Source organism: Mobula birostris, chromosome 10 (genome assembly GCF_030028105.1).
Source record: "Mobula birostris isolate sMobBir1 chromosome 10, sMobBir1.hap1, whole genome shotgun sequence".
Classification (NCBI taxonomy): Eukaryota; Metazoa; Chordata; class Chondrichthyes; order Myliobatiformes; family Myliobatidae; genus Mobula; species Mobula birostris.
In genome coordinates this window covers 104,394,885-104,421,996 of record NC_092379.1, presented here as the reverse complement: position 1 = coordinate 104,421,996, position 27,112 = coordinate 104,394,885, and the positions used below count along the sequence as shown (strand labels likewise).

Below are 27,112 nucleotides of genomic sequence, written 5' to 3'. Positions count from 1 at the left end.
CTGATCACTTACAGAAATTATAAGGGATTTCTAAGGGAAAAAAACATACGATTAGAGATCAGTTGATAAGGAAGAGATTTGGGTTGGTGACAAACAAAGAAGCTTTTAAAGAATAGGTGAGAGAGTGGGAAAAGGTAAAGATGCAAATGGAGCAGGAGAGGAAACAATGATATCAGCAGCACACTGGTTTGAGGATGGCAGGTAATGAGAAATCTGGCTAGCTATAAAACTTCCAGTAAAGCTTAAGATGTCACTATTCATGAAGGATGTTCACTCAGTTATATGCAGCAAGATCATGGATAGCAGGAGCTTTGCTCAGAAATTTCCAGCCAACTATTGGTATTGGTTTTATTATTGTCTCATCAACCGAGATACAGTGAAAAGCTTTGGTGTGCATGCCATCAAATCATACCAGGCGTTAAGTACACATGCTTCCAAGCTTTTGTATCTTCTGCCCAACAGGAAAGAGAAGAGAGAATGATTGGGGTGGGAGGGTCCTTAAATATTCTGGCTGCTTTCCCAAGGCATAGTAGCATAGATGGAGCCAGTGAAGACGAGGCAGGTTTGTGTGATGGACTGGGCTGCATTCACAAATCTCTGCAATTTCTTGCAGTCTAGGGCAGAACATTTGCCATACCCAACTGTGATGCATCCAGATAGGCTGCTTTCTGTGGTTCATTTGTGAAAGATTGGTCTAAGTCAATGGGGACATGCCAAATTTCTGTAGCTTCTGATGAAGTAAAAACATTGGTGTATTTTTATGGCTTTAGCATCCACGTGCTGGATCAAGACAAATTTTTGGTAATACTTACACCGTGGAACTTGAAGTCATTATGTATCTCCTGAAGTCAATGACCAGCTCCTTTATTATGCTGAGACTGTGAGAAAGGTTGTTGCATTGACACTATGCCACAATGCTACAACACTTTCTATCTCCTTCCCGTACTGTGTCAAGGGCTAAATCCACAGAGTTAGTGCAGGCGAGTAAAATTTTCTTCGGAAGAGCTATATAGATGCATGATCAGGAGAAAATTCAGCAAAGGTGATTACTTCTGAACAGCAAACAGAGCAGACCAGAGCAGAGCAGATGAATATAAGCAAATGTCTTTCCACTATAGAAATGCACATGTAGAGCAAGAAAAGGTAAGAACAACCAAGCCAAGCTAAAGAGGAGATTCCAGTGGAGAAGAGCAAACAGGTTTCAGATAAATAGGCTAGGTGGGAGAATGGAGACATTCTGGTGGAGGATGCAGTCCTCCTAGAAAGCAAAGTTGGACTTAGATTTCACGTCAACCAAAAAGCCAATAGAAAAATATAGTCAACCAAGGCAAAGTTTTGTCCAGGACCCCGTGCAGCTGCAGAGTAAAACTGGGAGGTCAGCAGTCCTAAAGTCCTACAGGTGAAAGAAGAAGGGGAATTGGCTGGGTAGGTCAGACTAACTTAAGTTCAAAGATAATAAGACATAGAGTGACTGAGTAGCAGAACAGTGTCAAAATAGCCAGACGTGAAGAGGAACAGTACAATCCCTGTGGCACAGCAACTCAGGAGATCAAATTAGATTTCCTTCCACAAAGAAAATTATTGAATCAGATGGGTTTGAGACACAGTACACTAGTTTTTGCAGTCATCATTACTAAGATTGGTTGCTGTTCCAAAATTTCAAATTATTAGCTAAATTAAACTTTACTGTTGCTGGATGGAATTGAAGACTGATTTTTAATCAGGTTTTTAAATTTCTTGGCCATTAATTTACCCATTGTACCAGCAATACACCATATGATATTTTGACATGCAAAACCAAATTTGATCCAGTGCTGTATTTGTGTTGTCTGCAACACCAACACTCAGCTGGGGAAAACATTTCCAAAATGCTTTTGGGTTGACCTGAAGATTTTTCATTAGTCCCAGTAATCTTGCTATCAAGAATGTTAAATATTTGATGGGGACTTGGCTTTATTCTACTCTGAAACCTGAGAGAGTATACAGTGGAAAAAAAAAAGAGAAGTTTTGGATCACCAGCCATTTCAGAAGAAACAAGTTGAATTTCTCCATCTCTGTGAATCTCAAGTAGTAGTCACACAAATAATTTTTAGTGATAGAAATTTTCATGACTCTAACAGGTTTACTATGCTTGAATGCTTAGTATCCATGTAATACATTCTATATGTAAATCCCCAAGAATCAATTTCCCTCAAAGTCAGTTCTGCAAAGTCTGGAGTAAGACAAGAAGAAGCAGGCATCAGGGATTGCTCTTGGCTGAAACTATGGGTCGAGGGTTAGCAATGGCTGTCATTGGAAATAAAGGGAAGCTTTTATATTAGCTTTGCAACATGCTTTCTTTTAAGTTACAACTGACAGTAAAATTTGCTCTGAACCAGCACAATCAGGCCACACATAAAATTTACTATATTTTAGTTTTCTTTCAATGAATATTCCTTGCTATATTCAATAATTCAGTACAGTTTGATTAATATAGCTGAAGACTGTCTCAAAATAAAAACATGTATATTTAATTAAAACATCCCAGAAGCTTTAAACTTTATTCCAAGCTGCTGAAAATGACATTCAAAAACTTCTAAAAGTAATGGCCAAGAAATTCCTGATCAAAATTCAAAACAAAGCTGAGGAGTCAAAGATTGGTTAACCTGAAGTAGAAAAGAGTGCATAAATTTCTGGATATCTTAGTACCTTGTTGGGAAATTCAGCTGCTAACTTTTTCAAAGAACTTTCATTTAGCTTAGTAACATTCTTCCAGCATAAATCTCTCTCAAATGACCCCAATTCAGCATGTAAAGTGTATCTCCAGTGTGATTTACAAATTCACTGGTCTGAAAAGTACCTCACACATATGCCCAGAGTATGTGCTTCACCAACTGTGATCAAGGACTTGGTCACTATCAGGCTTCAGCTACAGTTGTTCTCAGCAGTTCACGATTTGGTGTTCATTATAGAGAGAAAACCACTTCCACATTCCCTTAAAGAGCCAAAAAAAGCAGACATGAGTATTTACTTCCACGGCAGAATTTCAAGGGATGCACTTCCAACACACTGAAAATGATAAATGGTTTTGCACAGGGAAACCCAGCAGTAGCATTCAGAAAGCTTTGCAGAAGCAGCATTAATGTTGCATATAGCAATTTCTAGTTCCTTGAGTCCAAAACTGAACAAATTTGGATGCTTTCTTCAGGACTTGTAGAAAAGAACTTTTAGTGGAAGCACCAAATAGTGATTAATTTCACACTGAGCAAATGAATAACAACATTTTGGCCTTAGTCTCTTTTTCCCATTAAATCATTTTGTTATATCTTCCAACCTATGCTGCAAGATCTTTGCTTTGATACCTTTTCTCACATGACTCAATATTGTGGGCAGGTTCCTCATGTGTGCATTTTAAGCTAATACACAAAATTGAGTAATCTGATTTCTTCTCAATGTAAATTTCACTCAAAATTCTGTAATGTTCTGTCCTTGATTATAGGCAAATAGAATTCATACCCTTGGTATAATCAAGTGGAATCTCAGTAGTAGGCATTACCCCAGTGTATTTTCAGTAGTTTTTCCCATGGAGTCAGTATAGGATTTATGAATTCCAATCTTGATTTCATTGTGATAGTTACCCAAGTGGTGAGTGTGCTGATGTGATTGACTCTCAGAATCACTGTAAGGAGCCTTCTATCCTGGTACTGGGATGTAACTGGGAGTGAATAATCCCATTAACATGGACATTGCAAAACAGCAGAAGCACCTTTGAGAATTAGGGGCCTGCCACCACAGCCATATTGCCTATAGCTATAATAGCCTGAAATACTTGATTTCATAGAATATGCATTATTAACTTCATTGAATCTAATCTGAAATTAGAATGGCCACGTGCTCTAAATTATCTTTAAAGTTAAAATTTGAACACTTCACTGATTCTGTACCATAATGAGCAGACATGAACCTGACACGAATCAAAACATATACTTCCCTACAGAGGATCGATGTCTTTAGGAGGTGCAGATAGGTATTAGCAGGGCTATATCTGAATGTTCTGGTCAGATATTCTCCTTCAACTTGTAATGATTGCTAAAGAGGCTAGGTAACTTTGGTTTTTAACTTAGCATATTTCAGAATGTGTTTTTCCTTTATCTCATCTGATGGAAACCTCTGCTTTGCTGGGAAGTGGTCTGGGAAGAGTCCTCCTTCACGCTGTCATTGAGTCTCATTTTCTCCCAGCCACATTGTGGCACTGGTATATAGTATGGGCAGCTGGCAGGAAGTTGTTGGGTGAGAGAATTAATTGTGTGCTAATATAAAGGCAGAAGACATTGACACATTTGTATAACACTCCCTTGGTGAAAGACTGCCTCCTTGAGCACATTTAAATGTAGCTGCCAGATTTTAGAGCACTCAGTGAATTCTCATCACATTGGCCTGTTCAAAATTTTACTCAAACTAATGGACTGGAATCTTCAGTGGGAATTGTAGTAAAGCCATCAGCAGTCTCCATTATAATAGAGGAAATCTGACAGAACTTCTGGAGTATGCACTTGTGTGGTTAAATGAGAAAATCCTGCAGCTGTTCTTAGTGATTTTCTGCTCCTTCCTAATTTACTGTTGCAACCTTCTCATGAGACACTTAGACAGTATGAGCTATTCTAATTTAAAACATACAGAAAGTGCTATTCCTTGTTGGAATAGATATGGCTGAATTTTCCAAAGTTCAAAGTAAATTTATTATCAAAGTACATATATATCACAATATACAATCTTGAGATTCATTTCCTTGAGGATGTTTACAGCAGATACAATGAAACAGCATAGATTTGATGAAAAATCGTACACAAGGCAGACAAACAACCCATGTGCAAAAGACAACAAACTGCACATATTGTAATAATAATAATAATAATAAACAGATAAAACTTCTAAGGATATACTTTCATCAATGAAAACAGGAATCAGCACTTCACATAAGCATATGCAATTCTGTTCAGAAGTATACTCCACTAAACTTAAACGAGATCACAACCCAGTAAAATGAAGGCACTGTCATTATTAATGAAAAATGGAAGAGCATGATCCTCATTGGAAGGCATCCCCACAATCTGAGCAGACTAGATGTCAACAAGGAAGCGTCAAACACCTGGCTTAGAGTTTCATTGAAACGGAAAGGTTCCTTGTGGTAATACAGGACCAGGTGATTAACACAAAAAAAGCTATCAAAATACATCATAAAAGATCAACAAATTCAAAATGTAGAAAATGCCAGGAAAAAACAGAAACGATCAAATACATTACAGGATCCTGTAGCAATTTAACACAATCTGATTACTTACACGGGCACAATCAAGTGGGAAATATCATTCATCAAAAGTTTGCTTCAAAATACAGTCTCAAAAATGAATTCACACCTTAGGAAAAATGCAAGCTTGATCCAGTTTTAGAGTCAGAATACTTCAAATTATCTCATGACCGATCAGTTATTACAGTTGGGACAATCCATAATAATACAGGATACAGAAACAAGAACAACTTATTTAATAGATATTGCCATTCCAAATGCACAAAAAAGAAAAACACCAGATATATGCTGAATTAAATGAGGAAATTGAAAGACTTTGGAACATAAACAAGGTGCACATTGTCCTTATAGTAATATCCATGATTGGTATCATCCCAAAGACACTACACAATAGCATTAAACAACTAGGACTACATAGTAATATCTACATAAATCTTCAGAAAGCTACAATACCAAACACCACCAGAAAAGTCTGAAAGTTCCAAGCAATTGACAAACTAGAGTGCTTGGCTATGCCCGAGCCTCAGGTTTTACCAACTTGAGTTGAGAAAAAATAAATAAAGATAATAATAAATAAATAAGCAATAAATATAGAGAACATGAGAGGAAGAGTCCTTGAAAGTAACTTCATAGATTGAGGGAACAGTTCCGTCATGGGGCAAGTGAAGTTGAGTGAAGTTATCTCCTCTGGTTGAAGAGCCTGATTGTTGAGGGTAATAACTGTTCCTGAACTTAGTGGTGTGGGTTCTGAGGCTCCTGTACCTCTTTCCTGATGACAGCAGCGAGAAGAGAGCATGGCCTGGATAGTAGTGATCCTCGATGATGAATGCTGCTTTCCTGCAACACTGCTCCTTGTAAATGTGCTCAATGGTGGGGTGAGCTTTTCCCAAGATAGACTGGATCATGTCCACAACTTTTTGATGCCTTTCTGTTCAAGGGCATTCATGTTTCCATACCAGGCCATGACATAAACGGTCAGTATACTCTCCACCACATATTTATAGAAGTTTGTCAAAGTTTTAGATGAAGTTGCCTACGACTGCTAATAAGATATAATTATGACTCAAAAACCTCTCAATCTAAAAATAGAATGATATATTTTTGGAGTCTTAATTTTCTCAAATTCATGTTTCCATGATGTTTTGAAATAATAAAACTAAATCCTTTATACTGTTTATTTAAATATCCCAACTTCTACATTTAGTTTATTTTTATCTTTGCAGCTTAATCTTCTCCTAAGGAGCTTAGAAAGATAGAGGGCTATGCGGTAAGGAAATTCTAGGTAGTTTCTAGAGTAGGTTACTTGGTCAGCACAATATTGTGGGCCAAAGGGCCTATAATGTGCTGTAGATTTCTATGTTTCTGTGTTCATAAGGTTAATTAACAATTAGAGCATTCTATTTACTGCTTTACTCTCTGTGAGAACTCTTCAGTGCAATCAGCGGCTCATCAAAGGCCTATGATAACCCTTTGCTCGATGACATGCTATGAGAGGGAGGTGATGAAGATTGAGAGGATGTAGATAAGACTCACTGGAATGAAGGGCTTGATTTATAAGGAGAAATTCAACAGGTGAGGACTGTTTTCCCTAGAGCAAAGGAGACTGAGGGGGCATGGTTATAAATGTTTATAAAATTATGAGGGCCATAGATTGGATAGATCAACAAAGTCTTTTTCCCAGGGTATGATAGACTAAAACTAGATGGTATAGGTATAAGGAGAAAGGGGGTGGATTTAAGGGGGTTTGAGGGCAAGTTTTTTTTAATATAGAGTAGTGGGTATGTGGAAGAAGCTGCCAGAGGAGGTACAACAACTAAAACACATTTGGACAGTTACGTAGACAGGAACTGTTTACAGGAATTGAAATGAATTGAATTGAGTTGACCTAACTTCTTATATCCTTCACATACATGAGGAGTAAAAATCTTGACGTTACGTCTCCGTCTAAATGTGCAATGTGCAATCATAATAATTTATAATAAATAGAACAGTCAATGTAACATAGAAATACACTCAAATCAGCGCGAGTTAATCAGTCTAATGGCCTGGTGGAAGAAGCTGTCCCAGAGCCTGTTGGTCCTGACTTTTATGCTGTGGTACTGTTTCCTAGATGGTAGCAGCTGGAATAGACTGTGGTTGGGGTGACTCGTGTCCCCAGTGATCCTTTGGACCCTCTTTTTAACACCTGTCTTTGTAAATGTCCTGAATCATGTGAGCTAAATGCAAACAAATTTGATTATTTTATTTAGGCATCTTGACTGGCTTGTTTCCATGTTGTGTAACATGAAGATTCTATGAATCTATCTAAACATCAGGAAGGGAAAAAGGATAGATATACCTTTAGAGGTTTAAAGACAGGATCATATGTTGACAGTTGAGGTATTGAATTGGAGATGAGTGTGAAGGTCCCTATCCATCCAGTACAGGAAGAGAGAATAAATGCTTACTGGAGTTGCTTCTCTAGTAAAATTTTTGAAACTGGAAATGGAGTTGAGGAAAGATGGAAGGAGTTCCATTGGCGCAAGTTGATGTTTCAGTTCAGACTATGCATTAGGATTAATGCAGGTTCTCAAAACCCAGAACATTGACTTATAGATTTTGCCTCCAGAGAAGATGCTCGAGCTACTAAGTTCTTCCACATTCTGACTATTTCTTTTTGTTCCAGATCCCAGCATCTGCAGTCTCTTTTGCCTTCACACCAGGATTAGAACTAGGATGACTGATTATTCTGCAATATAATCTGCTGTCTAAATTTCCTATATAATCCTATGTAATCACAGCTTTGTACTGTTTCGAGATCTGCTTGAACCACAAGGAATCACGAGCTGGAAGTAAGATGTTTTCTCCATAGTTCCTTTAGCAGCCCGGTGCAGCAGGAGTTAATGTAACACTATATCCATCACACTGAAATAAATCTCATCCATCCAGAACTGACCCACAGTTAAAATTGGGGCCAAAGTGGTAGAATACTGAGGCCTCCTAACTTATCTTTATCTGTGGAACATTCAATAATCAATCAACGAGCAGGACAGTAGTGTTGAAGACTCCTCTGTAATTTACTGAACGTGGTGAAATATTCTGAAACATTGACTAGAATGCTCAGCTTTGTGTTTTTTTAGTCTCTTTGAAATTATCTATTCATAGCATAAGTAGATTGGAACAGGAGAGGTAGGGCTCTGTGAGATGATTTTCTGATGTACTGTATAAACCAGGCTTACATATTAACACTAAGGGACACAAGAGCTACTTCACCTGAACAATATGTTACCACTTCACAAAAGTCTGCAATAAGTGCCACGTTTCATGTAATATTCAAACATCAGTGAAGCTGCATTTACCTCCCTACATGCAGAATCTTAGCATCAGTTAGCTTCATGTAATACTACTTGTGATAGAGAAAAAGCTCATACAGCTGTAACATAATATCATGGTAGTTTATACACAGTCTTGTGCTGAAGTCAGACATTGTAGTTCCTTACAGGTTAGATTAAACAGAGCACGACTTTGTACATCATGAGGGGAGTCCATCGTAAAAGATATACTCTCCTTGACACACAGACAACTCTTATTTTGCTTGCCATGGATGAGAGAGACTGCAGAAGAGAAGCTGAGTGATTCCAGACTGGGTAAAAGAGACCTGATATTCTCATTAATCAGATGGATGACAGGAGGGAGAACCTGGGTACCAAGTGGGACCACACAATCTGCTAGGGAGGTGCTGGTTTGTGCTGGCTCCTCCAGATGTGAAATTCACTACTCATTCACTGAATGGGGAAATAAACTTCATTTTCTCAGAAGATTTCTTAGGATGAGCCGCACAGTCCTGAAAACAGCTGCAGTGAGTCATTTAAATAAACAAATCAGTGTTCACTCATCCATAATTTATGATCGGTGTATACAATCCTGAAAGGAGTGTGAGGGGGAGTAATATGTGTCAGGCTACTCTTGCCTGATTACTGCTTAACTACATTTGTATTGTAGTAATGGACACATTGTCTGCATTGAGGCCTATTATTTAGTTGGCTCCTTATGATAAGAAGGGAAGCCCTTAAACAACAGGTCCCTTATACTTCCTTCCATCTGCTCTCCTTCCTCTTTATCCTCAGTCTTCAGATATGCATACTGTTCCTTCTTCACTATGCTAGATTTTGCAAACTGAAACACACAGTAAATAAGTCTCCACCATTCCTGGACATATACTGCATGGTAGATATTTACCTACACAAAATGATCCAACAAACTAATTAGTTTGTTAGGAAAGACAATCTCTGGCCCACCAACCGTATAAGATTAAGGTGCAAAACCTCCTGTTTGGGTGGATACTGCATGATGTGTTCCCCTGTTACAGATCAGTACCATGAAATAACGTACAGTACACCATATGCAATTAAACAATTTAGCTTTATAATTCTTAATTTGATTAAAGGGTTAGTAAAGTAAAACAAAAAGAAAAGGGCCCATTTTAATGCAACAGTCTAATGTGCACAAGTTGGAGCTCATCACTTTCCTTCTGCTGGATCTCCATCGATTTCCCCGGGCTTTGTGGACTCTTGGCCCCACTCCAAGTCCACTCCTTTTTAGTGTCTACGACCTCTCCTTTCAGGCATCTTCTCTCCCTATCTTCTGCCAAACAAAAGACCCAGATCACCTAGTCCTCAAGCACACAAGAAGAAAAAACACTCCCTTCATTGGATGGTGCATATTCCAAAGCCCCCATTATCTCTAGCCATAACCCAAACTCTGCTGTGACAGAAAAACCATTACATTAGCAGTGAAACTTTTACAGAAAAACCATTATGTTAGCAGTGAAACTTTTCCCAGGGTGCTAGACACAGATTAATTTTACCAAACTCAGATTTACTGAAGTAGGCAGTAATATGATGTTCCTAGTAGTCCAATGTGATGTTGGTACTTGTATTTCTTTCCTGGGAATGAATGATGCTTAGCAGTTGTGGGATAGTGAATTGTGAGGAGCTAGGGAGGCAGAGGGTAACTCTCATACCCCAGGATCCATCCCTCCAGGTAGAATTACCCACAGAAAGTATCTGGCAATTCAGTTTTACTGAGAATAAATGTTTGGTAGATTCTTGATGTAGTGTTCTCCACAACCATGGAACTTATAGGTCATAAGTGTGTCTTTATCGATGAGTACAGAGGCCAGCTAGCATAGACTTTTAGATAGAAGTCAAGTGCTGTAGACAAAATTCAAGAAGTTAGGTTTGATTACCTAATTTTTTTTAATGAAGAGAAGGTGAATTCCTTTATGGATAGGAACTGGGTACGTGTCAACAGAAGAAACCAGAACCAAGAGTTGGTGAAAGGAGTGGGAATCTGTTCTGTGGGATAGATATATCAAGCACCAGAGGACGTGCTTTAAAGATTAAGTGGGTGGAAGTTTAAAGGCAATGTAAGAGGGAAAGAGGTTGGTGCTTGGAGTTGGTTTCCAGGGTAATCATTGCATCCATGAGTTTGGAGAAGTTGAAGAGACTTTTAGAAAGACACGTAAATACGAAGGGAATGAACAGACATGATAAACAGGGGAGGACATTTAATATAAATTTGTTCCATGTTGACAAAATAACATAAATGCTTTTGAAATTAGGAGCACAGTTACTAATTTACTACTGTTATACTGTTCATGTGAGCTATTATGTTATTAGGGTTCAACAGGGACAAGTCTTCAATAAAACAGGACATTTCCTATACAGGTGAAAAGTCATATTTTATTTAAATGTGATTAAAAACATCAGTAGCTGCTGCTGACGTACACAAACATTCAGACTACCTACTTTCCATTTTATTACATCAAAGGAGTATATTTAACCCTACCCAAGTGGTAGAGTCTATACAGGTTGGTCAAGTGTGTGATTTCCCAAAGGGCATCAATCTAAACTTAAGCTAGTTTTTTGAGCTGGGAAGAAGGTAACCCTCTGATTATTCTGCCCTTTCCCTCCACAAGCCACTTCCTTTCCTTGTCTAATCACTTACCATTCCAACTGTCCCAACTTACAATGTGCTAGTTAGATATTCAATCTACAGTAGGTTAAAATCAGAGTTCAATTGTTTGCAAGGCATGTTTAATTCTGAAAATAGTAGCCATTAGCTTTCTTAATGTTATTTCAGGGATTCTTAACTTAGACCATAAGGCCATACCACATAGGAGGGGAATTACCCCATCAAGTCCCGGATCCCATTCAACCCCATGCACCTGCTTTCTTGCCGTATCCATTGATGCTCTGACCAATCAGGAAACGATCAACTTCCACCTTAAATGTACTCACGGACCTGGGCTCCACCACAGTCTGTGACAGAGCATTCCACAGAGTCACTACTGTCTGGCTAAAAAAAATTACTCCTTACCTCTTTTCTAAAAGGTCACCCCTCAATTTTGAGGCTGTGCCCTCTAGTTCTGGATATCCCCACCATAGGAAATATCCTCTCCACATCCACCTTATCTAGTCCTTTCAACATTTGGTAGGCTTCAATGAGACTCCCACGCATTCTTCTAAATTCCAGTGACTACAGGCCCAAAGCTGCCAAACACTCCTCACATGTTAATCCTTTTATTCCCAGAATCATTCTAGTCAATCTCCTCTGGACTCTCTCCAATGACAACACATCCTTTCTGAGATATGGGGCCCAAAACTGTTGACAATTCTCCAAGTGCGGCTTGACTAGTGTCTTATAAAGCCTCAGCATTATCTCTTTGCTTTTATATTCTATTCCCTTGAAGTAGATGCCAATATTGCATTTGGCTTCTTTACCACAGACTCAACCTGAAAAATATCCTTCTAGGAGTCTTGCATGAGGACTAAGTCCCTCTGCACCTCTGATGTTTGAACCTTCTCCCCATTTACATAATAGTCTGCACTATTGTTCCTTTTACTAAAGTGCATTATCGTACATTTCCCAAAACTATATTCCATCTGCCACTTTTTTGTCCATTCTTCCAATTTGTCTAAGTCCTGCTAAAAATCACATTGCTTCTTCAGCACTACCTACCCCTTTACTTATTCCACAAACTTTGCCACAAAGCCATCAATTCCATTTTCCACATTATTGACAAACAATGTGAGAAGTACTGGTCCCAATTCTGACCCCTGAGGAACACCAAGGATGTTCTGCATCTTATTGTACACAGAAATGTTGTAGAACATGTTTAAAGTGTTCTGAGTTCCCATTTTCCTGTAATAAGTTGAAACTAGAAACTGATCAGAACCACCCATATAATTTGACCTAATACTTGTAGTAAAGTAATATTCCAGACCTGGCAGTGTAAGGGTGTACTATAAAAGAAAAAGAAATGTGATGTAGTTTTAATATAACCTCAAGGCTACTTTCTGCACAAATTCTGAGTAAGTGTTGATAATACTAATGGGAATATAGAGAACCAGACTGTATTATGATTATAATTGGAATTGTAATCAGCCAAGTTTAATCTGAGGGGTGGCCCAGCAGCATTATTAGAGTAACTTCTTTGAGAGTACTAGTATTGATAGCATGATGAACTGGATATTGCTGACATATTATGGAGTACAACCCCATAACTTGAGACTGACAGGCAGCTCCTGGGTTTCAACAGTTCCTGTGAACTGAATTGATCGTAAGTTAGAAATGAACAAAAAACAGATTTTAGGAGAGGATCACAGAAGCAGCTGTGATGGGAGAGTGAGCTGGCACAGAAAGAGCAACCGCCAGCTGGCCTCGTGGAATTTGCAAAAATGTGAATCTGCTCAGCTCTCCCAGCTCTGCTCAACTTGAACCAGCCACTGATTATTGCAGCTCTGGAGGGGGCAGTGGCAGTTGGAAGAAAACACACAGAAATGTCCTCCTCCTGTATGCAACAGCCAGAAAATCCATTCCCAACCAGCACACTGGTCTCCCAAATGGAATGAGGAAAGGTGGCATGACTTGCATACCAGTTATCATTGGTATTAATAGTGCGTCACCAAAACAACAAAAAGTAACAGAAATAGAGATCAATGTACACGATACAGGTCATTATTGAATAAAAATATTTTCAATTGGGAAGTAGAAAACATAACTTCAAATAGACATAACTTATATTTGAAATACTTTGGATAATGATGGGATGTGAATGCTGAACTAAAAAAAGCTTTTTTGCAGTTTAGAAACTTTCATGAAAGAATAAGTTGGAGGAAGAGATGGCAGCCTTGAACTTTGGGATCAATGCAACCAATAAAGAAAGAAGCTTGCAGGCCATAGATTTGGAAGGCTAGAGAAGAACTGGAGTGGGTAGTATCAATTATAGTGACACTGAGGAAAGGCTGTTGCCTCGAATGAGGTAGATGAAATAAAGATCAGTGACTGAATGTGAAACATGTTTCTTTCTTTGCACATGTTTAAGGAGGATTGAAAACTCTTTCATGAGCTTTATATCTTTTGGAAGTAGTTGGGCTTTACAGAGGATTAAGAGGGGTAGGGAACAGAGGGGAAGAAAATTTGATGTGGCTAACTTCCTGGCAATCCCCACTGAGTGTAATGCAGTAAATTGCTAACTGTGGTCCTCCAGGCAACTTGCGTCTTCAATTTGTGTCTGGTACAAAACACACACTTCAGTAAGAGCGGTCCCTGCTTTTGATGTGGCAGATCATGATGGGATGACATTTATTAGAGGAATATTTCAGATGGTAATTAGCACACGAACATTAGCATTATACCATCTGTTTAAAAGGCAAGTATTTTTGAAGTGGCCACAAAGGTCACATTGCAATCCTTGGTGGTTATTCATCAAGAATGGCTTAATTAGATATGTAGTGTGACAACATCAGTGTCCATAAAATGATAATATTCTGTCATGAAGTGAATGTAATCATGAAATTACTAGATTGTCATCAAAATCCATCTGGTTCACTAATGTCCTTTTGGGAAGGAAAATCTGGCATCCTTACCCGATCTGACCCTATACGTGCAATTCCAGATTCACGACAATGTAGTTGACTATTAAAAACACCTAGTTCAAAGGGAATTGAGAATGGACAATCAAAATTGCACTTGCCTCAACACCTGCATTTCATGAATAAATAATACAAAAATATCAGTGTACCTGTTGGCATGCTCCTGAATTAAAGATAAAGTTAACATGATTAAATTTAAACTATAAGTGCATTGTACCAGAAAGCAGTGAGAGACAATCTCATTAAATAAAACATTAGGAATTGGAAACTGTTGGGAATTGGGATTAGACCTTTTCTAATCCAATTAATTAAGAATGCAGCATTTATGCAACAAATGTGTAATTCTTTACTAATGCACCAGTTATAATTCTTTGTTATTTAAGTTAAAATGTAGAATAAAAACTTCAAGAACAGCTTCCATGTAATGTAGCAAATATACCCCAAAGTGCTTCATTATAGTCTTCGCAACAAAAAATGTACCCCAAGCTAAGGAGATACAAGAAAGATGATGAAAGCTTCACCAGCACAGTTGTTTTCAAGGTGCAATGGAAGAGAAGGAGGAAAGGTCAAAAAGCAGAGTGGCTTTTATAGCATCCAAAGGTTAAGGCTTTGATAATCAATAACATTCCTGACAATAGTATAATGTTCCAATTCAAGTTTGAGCAAATAAATAATTAGTAGAATACAGATCTTTCAAAAGGTTATAGATTGGGGGAAGATTACATAAAACTATAAGATATAGGAACAGAATTAGGCCATTAAGCCCACAGAGTCTGCCCCACCATTCTATCATGGTTGATCCATTTCCCTTTCAGACCTAATATCCTGCCTTCTCCCCTTATCCCTTCATACCCTGACTAATCAATAATCTATCAAACTCTCTCTTCAATATACCCAATGACTTGGCCTCCCCAGTTGCCTGTGGCAACGAATTCCACAGATTCACCACCCTCTGGCTATAGAAATTCAAAAGAAATCCTTATCTCCATTGTAAATGGACCTCCTTCTATTCTGAGGTTGTGACCTCTGGTCCTAGACTCACCCACCATAGGAAACATTCTCTCCACATCCACTCTGTTGAGGACTTTCAACATTCAATAGGTTTCAACGAGATCCCCCCCTCATACTTCTGAATTCCAGGGAGTACAGGCCCGGAGTCATCAACTGGTCCTCATATAGTAACCCTTTCATTCCCAGAATCTTTTTTGTCATCCTTCTATGAACCATCTCCAATGTCAGCACATTCTTTCATATATAAGGGGCCCAAAACTGCTCACAGTACTCCAAGTGAAATCTCACCACTGCCTTATAAAGCCTTAGCAGTATATCCTTGTTTTTATTTTCTAGCTTTTATATTACAATGATAAGGAAGGGCATTTTTTACAAATCTATTTTTTTTAAAGTGTAACAGCGAGGTAAGGGGAACCAATGGAAGTAGTATAGCTGGATATTAAATAAGGCACTGTGCAACATGAAATAAGTGCTCCAGAAATACTGGGCAAAATAATAATGTTGATTTAGGGTAGAGAGCAGAGTTTAGGAATAGATAGTTTGTCTTCCGATTGGCAGACTCTCCGTAGAGAGTTGCCACAGGAATCGGCAATGGTTCCTGTAACTTGGATGGGAAAACAGAATGTAACATATACAAATTCACTGATCATACAAAGCCACATGGAAAAATGAGTTGGGAACTGTACCCAAAGCACTTGTTGTTTGATAAGCCTGGAATTCAACACATCCCTTAGCAAGTGGATCCTTGACTTCCTGACCAACACACCACAATCAGTAAGGAGAGGTAGCAACACCTTCGCCATGATTATTGTCAGTACTGGTGCCCAGAAGACTATGCTCTCAGTCTGTTACACCATTCCCTATGCAATCATGACAGTGTGGCCAGATTCTGCTCTGCTTCCATCTACAAGTTTGCGGATGATATCATAGTGGTGGGCCAAATCTTAAATAACAATGACGGCTGCAGGAAAGTGAATAGAGAGCCTAGTGACATAGTTGCCTGACAACTATCTTTCCCTCAGCATCAGCAAAACAAATGAGCTGGTTACTGACTTCAGGAAGAGGAGGGGCAGTACACATACTCCTATTTACAACAATGGTGTTGCATTTGAGAGGGTTGAGAGCTTAAAGTTCCTAGGAGTGACCATCACCGATAGCCTGTCCTTATCCAACACATAGACATCATAACCAAGAAAGCGTACTAGTGCCCCTACATCCCTAGGAGGCGAAAGAAATTTGGCATGTCCTCTTTGATCCTCACCAATTTTTATCAATGCACTACAGAAAGCATCCTAACCAGTTGCATTATCTTGGTATGGCATTTATCAATGCACTACAGAAAGCATCCTAACCAGTTGCATTATCTTGGTATGGCATGACTGCAAGAGACTGCAGAGAGTTGTGAACGCAGCTCAGTTCTTCACAGAAACCAGCCTCCCCTCCATGGACTCCACACTTTGTGCTGCCTCATTAAGGCAGCCAGCATAATCAAAGACTCCACCCTCCCCGACCATTTTCTCTTCTTTCCCCTCTCATCAGACAGAAGATGCAAGTGCCTGAAGGCAAGTAACCTCAAGGTCAAGGACAACTTCTATCCCTCTGTCATAAACTTATTGAATGGTTCCCTAGTACAATAAGATGAATACTTGACCTCGCAATCGCTCTCTTTCTGGCCCTGGACTGTACTATAAATGTAATACTTCATTCTGCAGTCTGTAATTTTTTAACCTTGTATTGCCTCAATGTACGGTTGTAATGAAATGTTCCGTATGGATGTCATGTAGTACAAAGTTTTCACTGTACCTTCATAGATGTGAAAATAATAAATGAAATGGTTGATTTATCAATATTGTATTTTTGCATGTGGACAAGTAGTTGGCAGATGGAATATAATGTGGCAAAATGTGAAATTATGCAATATTGGCAATCCTCTATCCCAGTCTTTAATTTTTTTTCTCAGAAGAATAGAATAAAATAAAATATTTTAAACAGTGGGAATCTAGTAAATATGAGCATTGAGAGGACCTTACTGTGCTTGTTCAGAATGCATGAAAAGAAGTTGCAAAGATTAAGGCAAATAATAATTTTTTTCTTATTGCAGGAGTATTTGAATGCAAAGAGGTCTCAATAAAGTCATGCAGGGTTTACAGTAAGACCTTGTTTAGAGTAATGAGTATAATTTTGTTCTCCTTACCTAAGAGATCCAGTGCAGCAAAGATTCACTGGTTTGAATAAGAGGATGAGGAGAAATTGTATAAGTTTGCCAGTATTCACTGGACCTTCTGAGAATGAGTTGTAATAAGTTCTGAGAGCATTGACAGGGTGGATGCCAAAAAACTGTTACCTCTAGTTTCTCTTTTCAGTGGCACTATCTGATCTGATAGGCATCCAATAGGCAGCTCTGACCTGCATTTCACAGCTTTCATATGCCCCTTTGTGTGTCTTCTCTTTCTCTTGCTCTCTCATACTGCCCTCAATAACCTTGAAGAGCACAGCATTTTGTTCCCACCATATCAGAAATAACCTTTTCCCCTATTCACCTCCATCCTTCACCAACACACAACCTTTCTGCAACATAAAAGTAGCTTGTTTTTACTCTTTCCCAGTTTTAATAAAGGGTGTTTGGCTTCAAGCAGCAACTGTTTCTCTTTCCATAGATGCTGCCTGACCTTGTGAGTGTTTCCAGCTTCTTCGGTTTTATTTCAGATTTCCTATATCTGCAGCTTTTTGATTTATGTTTAATATTCCAGGTTGATAACCATCCATAAGAACAGTTGTGAGGTAAAGGGTCACAGGGTCATAGAAGTTACGCAAGATGAAAATCAGTCCTCTGGCACAACTTGACTATGCTAGCAAGGTTCCTTCCTGAGCTAGTCCTATTAGCCTGCTTTCTTCCATATCCTTGAAGCATTTCTTATCCATGAACCTGTGAAATTGTCTTTTAAACTTTGTAATTGTACCTGCCTCTACCACTTTCTCTGGCAACTTGTTCCAACTTGTTTCATTCATGTGCTCACCTCTGTGTGAAAAGCTTGCCCCTCATGACTCCTTTAAATCTTTCTCCTCTCACCTGAAACCTTTGCCCTAGGAAAGAGACCGTCCACCATATGTATGCCCTTCATGATTTTATAAATCTCTATAACATCACCACCCAGCCACATTTACTCCAGAGAAATCATTCCAACCCTATCCAGTCTCTTCTTATAATTCAAGCCCTTCTACATCCTTGGGAACTGTTTTGCATTCTCTCTATTTTAACTGCATCATAAAGTCCAATGCCTTTCGCAGAAATGTGAAAATGTTTGCATACCCAACGATACTTCTGATATATTTCACATTTCCAACTTCTGATGTGTTTTGCTTTTCAACCAGAGCCAAAAGTTCTTTCTTTGAAAAAGTGCCAGTAAATATAAAACATTCACCTTCGAGGACAGCATACCTCATCATGTCTTCATTGTTACACTGGATTACCAGCCTAGATTTTGTTCTTAGGTCTCCAGAACGGGACTAAAAAGTCACCATCTTCTTATTCATAGGTAACTGTGAATGTGGAACGTCTGTTGATTTTTCATATGAGTGTAACCACAGCAGTGGCAGAATTCTGTAATTATCACAGCATGCTGCCATTTGGCCCACTGAGTCAATGCAAGGTCCCAGCAAACCTCCCTACATGTTTACACTATAAGCCTCCGAGTTATATTTCCTTACAGCAAATCAATTCTCCAAGATGAAATGATATTTCCAGAATTCAAGGTGGCTGATGACTAATTCTGACAAGAATGAAGTTGAAATTGTGTTATATATGAATTGAGACATAGAGCAGCATTTTCAGTCAAATTGAAAAGAAAACAAGGATCAATATGTTTAATTTTGTATGCTGTGAGATGAGCAGGTGGAAAGAATGGCAAGAACTTTATTAGCAAGATATTCATAGTGCAAAGCATATATGGAACAATGCCCTTGATACCTCTGTGGGATTGGGCTGTGGAGTCTGAGGACATGTGTTTTAGGAACCGAGCTTCCATATACGAACTGCAGACAGCACACAATTCTTGAAAGAATGAGGAAGTGGCACAGTGTAATTCAGACTCAGAAACATGAGCTGATATGTAGGACTGGCAGAAGTAGAATGAAGGAAATTGTAATAAAGATGGGGATCCTGAAATAAGTAAATACAGAAACAAACTAATAGATTTTTAAGCAAGCATGATAGAAATACTGAAAATAGTTTAGAATAAGATGAATTGACAATGTTCCGGAAATGTTGCAGTTGATCTACTGTAGGTCAGGATTTTGTTGACCTGGGGGGGGGGGGGGTCATCAGAAGGACACTGATATCCCATCAGCAGATTAATACATTAGGTTGGAATGGTGTGCAACTGAAATATAAACAGACAATTATTTTGATAGAGTAGAAGTGAGGTTTAAAATTCAGTCCATGGTCAATCAAGACATGACGGGTGCATTGTTGAAATTAATCTGTCAAATAGAGGGACAGTGATGCAGAATTAGGAAAGTGCACAGAGTTTCTGCCACAAATCAATGGGCAGTCCAACTTGAAAGGAGCAGTGAATGGAAAGGCTTTTGAAATGGCCAAAATCAATGGTTTATGAGCAATGGGAAAGATAACTTCTTTAATGAGCAGTTGATGGTTGGTGTAGACTCTGTGGGCCAAAAGGCTTATTTCCATGCTGCATCCCTCTGTGAATATAAGTAGCAGCTAAGTAGGGACTGACACTAAAATGAACAATTTACTTGTTGGATCTAATAGCCTATTGCAATATTTAAAGCTCTAATCTTTCATTTTCTGGTTCTCTCTCATTTCGTCTTTAGGCCTTTTCCAAAGAGCAATTATTCAAAGTGGTTCAGCCTTATCAAGCTGGGCAGTGAATTATCAGCCCGCAAAATACACAAGATTACTGGCAGAGAAGGTGGGTTGCAACATGCTCGATACCCTTGACATGGTAGACTGCCTGAGACAAAAGTCCTACAAGGAGCTAGTGGAGCAGGATATTAAGCCAGCACAGTACCATGTTGCATTTGGCCCAGTCATCGACGGAGATGTAATACCAGATGATCCTGAAATTCTGATGGAGCAGGGAGAATTTCTAAATTATGACATTATGTTGGGAGTCAACCAGGGAGAAGGATTCAAATTTGTGGAATGGATAGTGGATCAGGAGGATGGCATATCTGGAAGTGACTTTGATTTCACTGTCTCTAAGTTTGTGGATAATCTTTACGGCTACCCCGAGGGCAAGGATACACTCCGGGAAACAATCAAGTTCATGTACACAGACTGGGCGGACCGTGACAATCCTGAGACACGACGGAAAACTTTAGTGGCTCTGTTTACTGATCATCAGTGGGTGGAGCCTGCAGTGGTAACAGCTGACCTACATGCTCGCTATGGCTCTCCTACATATTTCTATGCTTTTTACCATCACTGTCAGAGTGACATGAAACCAGCCTGGTCTGATGCCTCCCATGGTGATGAAATGCCCTATGTCTTTGGAATTCCCATGGTTGGAGCAACGGATCTGTTCCCCTGCAACTTTTCAAAAAATGATGTGATGCTTAGTGCTGTCGTCATGACATATTGGACAAACTTTGCCAAAACAGGGTAAGAAACATATTTACTTGTGTTACTAATTATTGTAAAAAAGAGGTGGAAAACCAGCTGAAAATATAGAAATTAATCTCTCATAATTGGTGCACCAGAACCCTATAAGACCTTCCTCTGCCGGTAGAGTGGGAACATCAGAAGTGGTGTTAATTTCTAAAAGCTAAGAAGTCCCTGGGTGCACCAGATATACAGATATAAAGAAGGACAGTACACTGAAATCTGTAGCTCTGAAAACCATTGCAATGTCACAATATCAGGTTCCTTTATGTTGTGGAAGCATCATTTCCTAATGAAATAACATTTTAGGTCTTAGATATTTTCCTTGGTTTTATTTTTCATGTGCCTTGCTCCCAACTCATTTGAAAAATTGTTGAAAATATTTTATATCTCTATTTGGTGAAGCCATGAATACTTTTTCATACACTAAATTGGTTTACCTAACAGCTCGTAGAAGGTCTGCCAGCATTCATGGGAAAAGCCTGTTGATTATCAGTTTCAAAACTGTCTAAACTGATTCAGGAGAAGCATGGTTTCTCTTCCTGTCTCCTTCCTAAGAATGTACCAGAGATAACAATTGCTTCCTTTTGAAGACCTATGTCCACTTCTGGGACCTTTTCCTAGGCTGTGGCTGGTACAGGTCCACAATCTCTTATCCGAAATCCTTGGAGCCAGTTGCATTTCGGAATTCAGAATTTTTCAGATTTCAGAAGCCCTCCTTATTGGTTCCGGGACCCCCCGCGGATACTGAAAAACACATATGCTCAAGCCCCTTATTTAACCTGTCTCAGTGCGGTGGGCTTTAGGACCCAGCGGAACTCTGGACCTACGCATATCCTCCTGTGTACTTTAAATCATCTCTAGGTTACTTATAATACCTAATACAATGTAAATGCTATGCAAGTAGTTGTTATACTGTATTGTTTAGGGAATAATGACAAGAAAAAATTCAATAAAACAAAAATATACAGCTTCAAACAAACCAAATCAAACACATGGTAAATGTCTTATTGGAATAAATGTAGAACGTCACTGTCACTATAAAACTTCAGTAACTTGTCTTTCTGTTTCTTTAAATCATATACAGTGGTAGTTCCGACACTATTTTCTTCAGTAAGACGCCGCACAGACACACCACGATCAAGCTTCTGCAATAACTCCACTTTCTGCGTTATTGATAATGACAGATGCTTCCTTCTCTTTTTCTCATTGTTACCCATAGGGGTATCTGCAGCTCTTTTTGACATTTTCACAGTGAAATTAAACACTAAGTCAACAGTGAACACAAAATATCAGCGAACAGCAAATGCACGTGTAACCAGTACGAGCGCTGAGCCACAACTGACGCCTGGCAGCCTCTGCTAGTGCTGCCATGTCATACCTGAGTGACGTCAGCTGTTGACGAAAAAAACTTCGGTCTTCAGAGCTTTTTGGATTTCAGAAGTTCGGATAAGGGATTATGAACCTGTATTAGAATGAATTACCTTTTTTGTCCAGATCTTAATAATATCCTGCATTGGTCAGTTGATACAACTCAGTTGAACTTTGATAATCAGTCCAAAATTGAATTGGTTTTCGGTTACTGAGTAGCTATAAACTGAATAATGGACAGTACTATCCCATGAATCAGACTAGCATTTAACCTCTTTAGACCATTAAAAAAATGTAAGCAATCCTCCATCCCAGCCTTCACTTTGTTTGTATTCTGATTCACTAATGTAAGCCCAGACTACTGTAGAGATACGTTTAGATGGGAGAAAGCAGATATCGTTCTCTCTTTGGTGCACTCAAGAAAAACTTAAAGGTTCAGCTAAAATTCTACCGAGTGTAATTTTTTCTGCTGAAGCTGACTTTCTGCTTTTCACTTTTCTTCTGTTTACATCAATACTGACAGGAACAATGCTGAGCTATGTTCAATGGCTTCCAACAACCACATTAGCATTTATCCCCAACTAGTTACTTTCAAGATAGACAGTGAAGGTCAGCAGATTAGTTGAGCAAAGGTTGAACACCAAAGCTGTGTAATATGTTGTCCCTTCTCTACATCTACAGAAGGAGGAGTTCGACTAATGTCCTTATGCTCCACTTAGGGATAAAATAGCCAAAGAAGCACTTCTATTGCCACCCCTTCTGATGTCAACAAACACTGAGTTCTGATTGGTAAGGGATTTGGCCAATCATTGACCACTTACCAATTATGCCTTGATGGAAAGCAATGTGGTCTATGTTGCTCCCAATTTGTTTTTAAGCTAAACCCTCTGAGCTTGGAGATTTTAGTCTCAGTCTACCTAGAATAGGGATCCTATTATTTGCATCCTGAATGAAAGGAAAGCTCTTGGCGCTGGGTAAGACATGCAGGGAAGAGTGGTTTTGATGCCTCTGTTCAATCAAGTAAATTTAGAACATATGATGAAATGGTACTTATGACAGTCAGGTAGAGAAGAGCTGGGCCAAACATTCTAGTAAAGTGCATCATCCAAGTTCAAACATACATGCAAAATTTAGACAACCTGTGCTTGCTAGCAAGAGTTGCAAATGCCAGCTAAATATTAACTACCACAGAAATAGGTTAGCACCCAGCTCTCAATGAGCAACAGGATACTGAAAAAAATTCAGTAATGAGCACCATCATGCAGTTAATTCTCCTATTAAAAATATTCATCAAATTGATATATTTTTAATTCATGTTATCATGTATTTAGGTATGGAAAGTATGCTTATTCAGCTTCTGCACCTCTTTATTTATAAATTTCCTTTGTCTAGCTCATGTATTTTAGTTAATAAAGGGTTGCAAAGTAGTTTAAAATTATATATATTATACTTCATATTTTACTATTTTTCTTTGTAAATTAAAGTTTTGCTTTTATTTTACATAGCTAACATGGGATTATTTCTCTAAACCACACCAGCTTTCTAAAATAAGACCTAAATTTAGGAACTAGAAACTAATGAGTTTTCTGGTGAAGCCACATTTATTACAGATCACATCGAGTAGGTGGATGGACTCAAGGGGATAGGTACCGTCTAGCACACAAATGGGGATTTGTTACTACAAAACTAGGTATTGGCTAGTACAGGTATACTCTTGTTATGAAAGACAAGTAATTTACATATGAAGATGATCATAAATGCCAGTAAATGTAGAAATCAATAATTAAATCATTTTAATATTGAAATATGACAGGTGGGCAAAGAATCAATTAAATATAGGATCATGACTATACCCAATATATGCATACGTATCACACAGCATTAGTAGATCCTCTCATGGAGATTTTCAAAGCAAATCATATTCTTATATAAAATGTTTTAACACTGTAAATAAGACCTGATAGTTAACCCAAGAGATTTTTAGTAGACCTTCCATGAGTAATAATCTCAATAGTAAATGGAAAGTAATATAAAGTTGTTTTTGAAGGCTTTATGAGACAATCATGCAGTGCTGGGATAAGACTCACTTATTGACCAATCCAGTAGCAGCAATAGGTCAACACTTTACTAAAGAACATTACCGAATCAATTAAAATAAAGGCAGGAACATTTCTATTTCAGATTCTAACACACAAGTAACCAGTCAAACAGCAGTGGATCGAAAGAGTATCTTATCTTATTTTTAAATAATAGAAACTACAGCAGAGAAACAGGCCTTTTGGCCCTTCTTGGCTGTGCCGAACCATTTTCTGCCTAGTCCCACTGACCTGCACACGGACCATATCCCTCCATACACCTCCCATCCATGTATCTGTCCAATTTATTCTTAAATGTTAAAAAAGAACCCGCATTTACCACCTCGTCTGGCAGCTCATTCCATACTCCCACCACTCTCTGTGTGAAGAAGCCCCCCCTAATGTTCCCTTTAAACTTTTCCCCCCTCACCCTTAACCCATGTCCTCTGGTTTTTTTCTCCCCTTGCCTCAGTGGAAAAAGCCTGCTTGCATTCACTCTATCTATACCCATCATAATTTTATATACCTCTATCAAATCTCCCCTCATTCTTCTACGCTCCAGGGAATAAAGTCCTAACCTATTCACCTTTCTCTGTAACTGAGTTTCTCAAGTCCCGGCAACATCCTTGTAAACCTTCTCTGCACTCTTTCAACCTTATTTATATCCTTCCTATAATTTGGTGACCAAAACTGAACACAATACTCCAGATTCGGCCTCACCAGTGCCTTATACAACCTCAGCATAACATTCCAGCTCTTATACTCAATACTTTGACTAATAAAGACCAATGTACCAAAAGCTCTCTTTACGACCCTATCTACCTGTGACGACACTTTTAGGGAATTTTGTATCTGTATTCCCAGATCCCTCTGTTCCACTGCACTCCTCAGTGCCTTACCATTAACCCTGTATGTTCTACGTTGGTTTGTCCTTCCAACGTGCAATACCTCACACTTGTCAGTATTAAACTCCATCTGCCATTTTTCAGCCCATTTTTCCAGATGGTCCAAGTCCCTCTGCAGGCTCTGAAAACCTTCCTCACTGTCTACTACACCTCCAATCTTTGTATCATCAGCAAACTTGCTGATCCAATTTACCACATTATCATCCAGATCATTGATATAGATGACAAATAACAATGGACCCAGCACTGATCCCTGTGGCACACCACTAGTCACAGGCCTCCACTCAGAGAAGCAATTCTCTACCACCACTCTCTGGCTTCTTCCATCGAGCCAATGTCTAATCCAATTTACCACCTCTCCATGTATACCTAGCGACTGAATTTTTCTAACTAACCTCCCATGCGGGACCTTGTCAAAGGCCTTACTGAAGTCCATGTAGACAATATCCACTGCCTTCCCTTCATCCACTTTCCTGGTAACCTCCTCGAAAAACTCCAACAGATTGGTCAAACATGACCTACCATGCACAAAGCCATGTTGACTCTCCCTAATAAGCCCCTGTCTATCCAAATGCTTGTAGATTCTGTCTCTTAGTACTCCTTCCAATAACTTACCTACTACTGACATTAAACTCACCGGCCTATAATTTCCCGGATTACTTTTCGATCCTTTTTTAAACAACGGAACAGCATGAGCCGCTCTCCAATCCTCCGGCACCTCACTCGTAGACAGCGATATTTTAAATATTTCTGCCAGGGCCCCCGCAATTTCAACACTAGTCTCCTTCAAGGTCCGAGGGAACACTCTGTCAGGTCCCGGGGATTTATCCACTTTAATTTTCCTCAAGACAGCAAGCACCTCCTCCTTTTCAATCTGTACAGTTTCCATGGTCTCACTACTTGATTCCCTCAATTCCATAGATTTCATGCCAGCTTCCTTAGTAAATACAGACGCAAAAAACGTATTTAAGATCTCCCCCATTTCCTTTGGTTCCTCACAAAGCCGACCACTCTGATCTTCAAGAGGACCAATTTTATCCCTTACAATCCTTTTGCTCTTAATATACCTGTAAAAGCTCTTTGGATTATCCTTCACTTTGACTGCCAAGGCAACCTCATGTCTTCTTTTTGCCCTCCTGATTTCTTTCTTAAGTATTTTCTTGCACTTCTTATACTCCTCAAGCACCTAATTTACCCCCTCTTTCCTATACATTTCATACAACTCCCTCTTCTTCTTTATCAGAGTTGCAATATCCCTTGAGAACCAAGGTTCCTTATTCCTGTTCAATTTGCCTTTAATTCTGACAGGAACATACAAACTCTGCACTCTCAAAATTCCCCTTTGAAGGCTTCCCACCTACCAATCACATCTTTGCCAGAGAACAACCTGTCCCAATCCACGCTTTTTAGATCCTTTCTCATTTCTTCAAATTTGGCCTTCTTCCAGTTCAGAACCTCAACCCTAGGACCAGATCTATCCTTGTCCATGATCAAATTGAAACTAATGGTGTTATGATCACTGGAACCAAAGTGCTCCCCTACACAGACTTCTGTCACTTGCCCTAATTCGTTACCTAACAGGAGATCCAATATTGCATCCCCTCTAGTTGGTCCCTCTATATATTGATTTAGAAAACTTTCCTGAACACATTTTACGAACTCTAAACCATCTAGACCCCTAACAGTATGGGAGTCCCAATCAATGTATGGAAAATTAAAATCCCCTACCACCACAACTTTATGTTTCCTGCAGTTGCCTGCTATCTCTCTACAGATTTGCTCTTCCAAGTCTCGTTGACTATTGGGTGGTCTGTAATACAATCCCACTAATGTGGCCATACCTTTCCATACCTTTACTTTTCATGTAAATGAATAATTGTATACACTTTTAAAATCTGATTTGGTGGGATTCGATCTGCTAA

The 27,112-nt window shown here is 38.9% G+C and overlaps 1 protein-coding gene across 1 annotated transcript in view; it reads left to right on the top strand.

Annotated features, from left to right (window-relative positions):
• Positions 1-27,112, top strand: part of nlgn3a (neuroligin 3a) — a 294,352-nt gene that overhangs the window by 243,480 nt on the left and 23,760 nt on the right. Inside the window, exon 7 of the mRNA XM_072270748.1 lies at positions 20,050-20,839. Coding sequence (XP_072126849.1) covers positions 20,050-20,839 — 790 coding nt within the window. The remainder of the gene's footprint in view (positions 1-20,049; positions 20,840-27,112) is intronic.